We start from the raw sequence: 5,432 nt of genomic DNA, 5'->3' as shown, positions 1-5,432 counted from the left end.
CAAACATGGGTCGTGGGTTCGAAGCCCGGATGTACAAGTGTGAAGTGGGAGGAGCCACGGCGAGGTCACGGAGGTCAGCGTGGCTGCGAGCCCGGGGTCGCGGCGAGGTCGCGGCTCGCCAGCCGGCTCAGGATGCTACGCTCCGACATCTGGAGCCGCACGGCGACCGGCGGGATCCTGGCGATGGTTGCCGGGAGACGAGTGACGTCGGCCTTCATGTCGCTCAACAGTTCCTCCAGCTGTTTGAGAACTGGACGAACAAGACGAGTTCACAAAGGTCAAAGGTCTTTTAAGGTTCTTTGTGACCCTGGTCTGGAAAAGTTCCATTTGAACCACTGTGGGTCAAAGGTCACAGGCTCACCTTTGTGCAGCACAGCGTTGGCAGGTTTGTTCCCAGACATGGACTCCTTGCTCAGATGCTGGTGAGATTCGGCCAAACATTCGACTTCACTGAAGCGAGTGTTCAGAGCCATGGAAGGATGAGCAGCGTCTTCTGTCATGTTCAGATACGCAGCTCGACGCAGCTGCTCCTCGATCACCAGAGCCTGTTCCAGCAGCTGAGACACCAGAGACATGAGAGACACGTGTGAGACACCAGAGACATGAGAGACACGTGTGAGACACCAGAGACATGAGAGACACGTGTGAGACACCAGAGACATGAGAGACACGTGTGAGACACCAGAGACATGTGTGAGACACCAGAGACATGAGAGACACGTGTGAGACATGAGAGACATGAGAGACACCAGAGACATGAGAGACACCAGAGACATGAGAGACACGTGTGAGACACCAGAGACATGAGAGACACCAGAGACATGAGAGACACGTGTGAGACACCAGAGACATGAGAGACACCAGAGACATGAGAGACACGTGTGAGACATTAGAGACACGTGTGAGACATTAGAGACATTAGAGACACGTGTGAGACAAATGTGAGACACGAGAGACACTAGAGACACATGTGAGACACGAGAGACATTAGAGACACGTGTGAGACAAATGTGAGACACGAGAGACATTAGAGACACATGAGACATTAGAGACACGTGTGAGACATTAGAGACACGTGTGAGACATTAGAGACACGTGTGAGACATTAGAGACACGTGTGAGACATTAGAGACACGTGTGAGACAAATGTGAGACACCAGAGACATTAGAGACACATGTGAGACACGAGAGACACTAGAGACACATGTGAGACAAATGTGAGACACGAGAGACATTAGAGACACATGTGAGACACGAGAGACACTAGAGACACGTGTGAGACAAATGTGAGACACGAGAGACATTAGAGACACATGTGAGACAAATGTGAGACACGAGAGACATTAGAGACACATGAGACATTAGAGACACGTGTGAGACATTAGAGACACGTGTGAGACAAATGTGAGACACGAGAGACATTAGAGACACATGAGACATTAGAGACACGTGTGAGACATTAGAGACACGTGTGAGACAAATGTGAGACACGAGAGACATTAGAGACACATGAGACATTAGAGACACATGTGAGACACGAGAGACACATGTGAGACACGAGAGACACTAGAGACAAATGTGAGACACGAGAGACATTAGAGACACGTGTGAGACAAATGTGAGACACGAGAGACATTAGAGACACATGAGACATTAGAGACACGTGTGAGACATTAGAGACACGTGTGAGACAAATGTGAGACACGAGAGACATTAGAGACACATGAGACATTAGAGACACATGTGAGACACGAGAGACACATGTGAGACAAATGTGAGACACCAGAGACATTAGAGACACATGAGACATTAGAGACACGTGTGAGACATTAGAGACACGTGTGAGACACATGTGAGACAAATGTGAGACACGAGAGACATTAGAGACACATGTGAGACACGAGAGACACTAGAGACACGTGTGAGACAAATGTGAGACACGAGAGACATTAGAGACACATGTGAGACACGAGAGACATTAGAGACACGTGTGAGACAAATGTGAGACACGAGAGACATTAGAGACACATGAGACATTAGAGACACGTGTGAGACATTAGAGACACGTGTGAGACAAATGTGAGACACCAGAGACATTAGAGACACATGAGACATTAGAGACACATGTGAGACACGAGAGACAAATGTGAGACAAGAGAGACACATGACAGACGAGACATATGAGACACTAGACGGGCACGAGGACTGACCTTGAAACGTCGAGCAAGAAACTTGTTCTTAATCTCCAGGAAGTTTCCTCGACTCATCTCTCCCTTGAAGGGCTCGTTCAAGATGGCGAAGCGCACGTCGTTCTGGACGTCCTGCCAACGAGCGTAGCCGTGGCTGAGGGTCAGGAGGTCAAGGGTCACCACATGCACGAGGGTCTCGGGTCAGTGTATGGAAGGATACTGAATGATGCCGGCCAGCAGCCAGTAGTCATGGCGACGGTGCCAGATCTCGAAGGTCTTCTTGGTGACGGTGGCGGCTCGTTCTTCGTTCTGCCACAGAGAGTGAAGCTCTGGAAGACACGTGGACCATGAAGGGCTTCTGAGGAACCTGAGGAGCCTGATGAGCTTCTGAGGATCCTGAGGAGCCTGAGGAGCTTCTGAGGCGCCTGAGGTGCCTGAGGAGCCAGAGGATCCTGAGGAGCCTGAGGTGCCTGAGGTGCCTGAGGAGCTTCTGAGGAGCTTCTGAGGAGCTTCTGAGGAGCTTCTGAGGATCCTGAGGTGCTTGAGGAGCCTGAGGAGCTTCTGAGGATCCTGAGAAACCTGAGGTGCCTGAGGAGCCAGAGGATCCTGAGGAGCCTGAGGTGCCTGAGGTGCCTGAGGAGCTTCTGAGGAGCTTCTGAGGAGCTTCTGAGGATCCTGAGGTGCTTGAGGAGCCTGAGGAGCTTCTGAGGATCCTGAGGAACCCGAGGAACCCGAGGAGCCTGAGGAGCCAGAGGTGCCTGAGGAACCTGAGGAACCTGAGGAACCTGAGGAGCCTGAGGAGCCTGAGGAACCCGAGGAGCCCGAGGAGCCTGAGGAGCCAGAGGTGCCTGAGGAGCCTGAGGAACCCCGAGGAGCCTGAGGTGCCTGAGGAGCCTGAGGAACCTGAGGAGCCTGAGGAGCCTGAGGAACCCCGAGGAGCCTGAGGTGCCTGAGTAGCCTGAGGAACCTGAGGAGCCTGAGGAACCCCGAGGAGCCTGAGGAACCTCCGTGATGCTCGTACCTGTGAAGCCTCCGTCGGCGATGTTGAACATGAACCTCTGCTTCGTGGCCTTCTTCTTCTCCTCGCTCACGTTGACGCTGGAATCTTTGTTCTCTCCGTTCTGCACTTTCCCAGCTTCGTCCGCCTTCACTCTGTCCTTGTCTTCTCTGTGGTCTTCAGGAGCACTAGCGTGAGACAAGACCTTCAGTCCTGCAGGATCATGAGACTCACCTCCTGCAGGACTCGTGTCCATCCTTTCCTCCTTGGTCTCCTCTGCTGAGAAACACTGGTTTAGAAGAACTGACGAATGAAGAAGTTCAAACCTTCACCTTTTGACTTCTCTCCATCCTTGACTCCATCGTCCTTCACCTCACACCTGACGTCCTTGTCTTTTGTCTCCGAGGTTTTGTCCTGCTCGTCCTTCTCTTCTTCTGCTCCTGCGCTCTCTCCCTCCTTCTCGTCCTTCACGTCTCCATCCTTCTTCTCCTGCGGAGGAGACTTCTCCGACTCGTCCTGGATCTCGATGACCTGAGGTGGAGTCACGGTGAAGACGACCTTGACGAGACGTCATCGATGGACGTCCTCACTCACCTCAGGGTCGTCTGTCTTCTTGGACACTTTCCCGTTCTCTCCGTCCTTCTTCACGTCGTCTTTGTCTTCACTCTTGGACGAGTCCTCTGGAGAATCAACCTTCAAGTCACAGCTTCATGAGACAGAAGACGTTGTGTACCTGGGACGGGTGTGTTGGGTTGTGTGTCCGCAGGCGTCCCTGAGGACGGGGTCTTGGGGTCTTCACCCGCTGCCATGGCGACGGCTCGTTTGTTCTCCTCCAGCTCCGCCATCCAGGGCATGGACCACTGACCGTTGACGTGCTCGAACTCCTGGACCTGAGACACACGGTCAGCTGTGGTCGAGACCATCGCTCTCTGGTCAGACCTTCTTCCTGATGAGGGACATGACCCCGATGCGCGTGAGCACGTGCTGACGAGACAGACCCTCGCGAGGGACGCCGTCGGCGAAGGTCTCGGCTCCGTCGGCGCCAGGTTCGCAGAGATGTCGCATGAACAAGGACACGTACGCCCTGAAGACACACACAGTGAGTCGCACAACACACTGGTCACACACACACACGGGTCACACACACACACGGGTCACACACACACTGGTCAACAACACACACTAGAACCCACTTGAACTCCTTCTCTGATTTGCCCCTCAGGTCTCGCACCAGCCACTGGTTGGTGAAGGCGTCCTGCGGTGGCATCCCATAACGCATCACTGCGTTCAAGAACGCCTTCCGTTGTCGAGCGTTGAAGCCCAACACCTGCGGAGCGAGAAGGTAAAGTACACAACAGGATGCAGCGCAGGGACGGGAGGAAGTGATGTCACCTCAATGTTCCCGCCCACGCGGGCCAGCAGCGGCGGCAGAGGTTTGTCGCGGTCGTTACGAAGACCTTTACGGTTCGGGCGGCGAGCGTTTACTGGAACGTACGAAGATGTTCGTGGTCAACGGTTGGATCAACACAACGGTCAACAACACAACGGTCAACAACACTACTGTCAACAACACTACTGTCAACAACACAACTGTCAACAACACTACTGTCAACAACACAACGGTCAACAACACAACGGTCAACAACACAACGGTCAACAACACTGCTGTCAACAACACTACTGTCAACAACACTACTGTCAACAACACTACTGTCAACAACACTACTGTCAACAACACTACTGTCAACAACACTGCTGTCAACAACACTACTGTCAACAACACTGCTGTCAACAACACAACTGTCAACAACACAACGGTCAACAACACTACTGTCAACAACACTGCTGTCAACAACACAACTGTCAACAACACAACGGTCAACAACACTACTGTCAACAACACTGCTGTCAACAACACTACTGTCAACAACACTACTGTCAACAACACTGCTGTCAACAACACTACTGTCAACAACACTGCTGTCAACAACACAACTGTCAACAACACAACGGTCAACAACACTACTGTCAACAACACTGCTGTCAACAACACAACGGTCAACAACACAACTGTCAACAACACTGCTGTCAACAACACAACGGTCAACAACACAACTGTCAACAACACAACGGTCAACAACACAACTGTCAACAACACTGCTGTCAACAACACAACGGTCAACAACACAACTGTCAACAACACTACTGTCAACAACACAACTGTCAACAACACTGCTGTCAACAAC

The 5,432-nt window shown here is 52.2% G+C and overlaps 1 protein-coding gene across 1 annotated transcript; it reads right to left on the bottom strand.

Moving 5' to 3' along the window:
- Positions 1 to 6: 6 nt before the first annotated feature.
- On the bottom strand, positions 7 to 4,670 carry LOC148057738 (ATP-dependent chromatin remodeler CHD4-like; the record flags this gene model as incomplete). Its single annotated transcript, XM_087782762.1, has 12 exons — positions 7 to 250; positions 362 to 557; positions 2,211 to 2,343; positions 2,410 to 2,518; positions 3,211 to 3,363; positions 3,421 to 3,462; positions 3,519 to 3,717; positions 3,781 to 3,866; positions 3,920 to 4,076; positions 4,126 to 4,270; positions 4,380 to 4,513; positions 4,579 to 4,670. Coding segments are annotated over 12 exons (1,622 nt in total), but the record flags the coding sequence as incomplete, so codon positions are not given.
- Positions 4,671 to 5,432: the final 762 nt, after the last annotated feature.

This window comes from Callionymus lyra, unplaced genomic scaffold, assembly GCF_982586985.1.
Source record: "Callionymus lyra unplaced genomic scaffold, fCalLyr1.hap1.1 HAP1_SCAFFOLD_739, whole genome shotgun sequence".
Classification (NCBI taxonomy): domain Eukaryota; kingdom Metazoa; phylum Chordata; class Actinopteri; order Syngnathiformes; family Callionymidae; genus Callionymus; species Callionymus lyra.
This window is presented reverse-complemented; position numbering and strand designations above follow the sequence as displayed.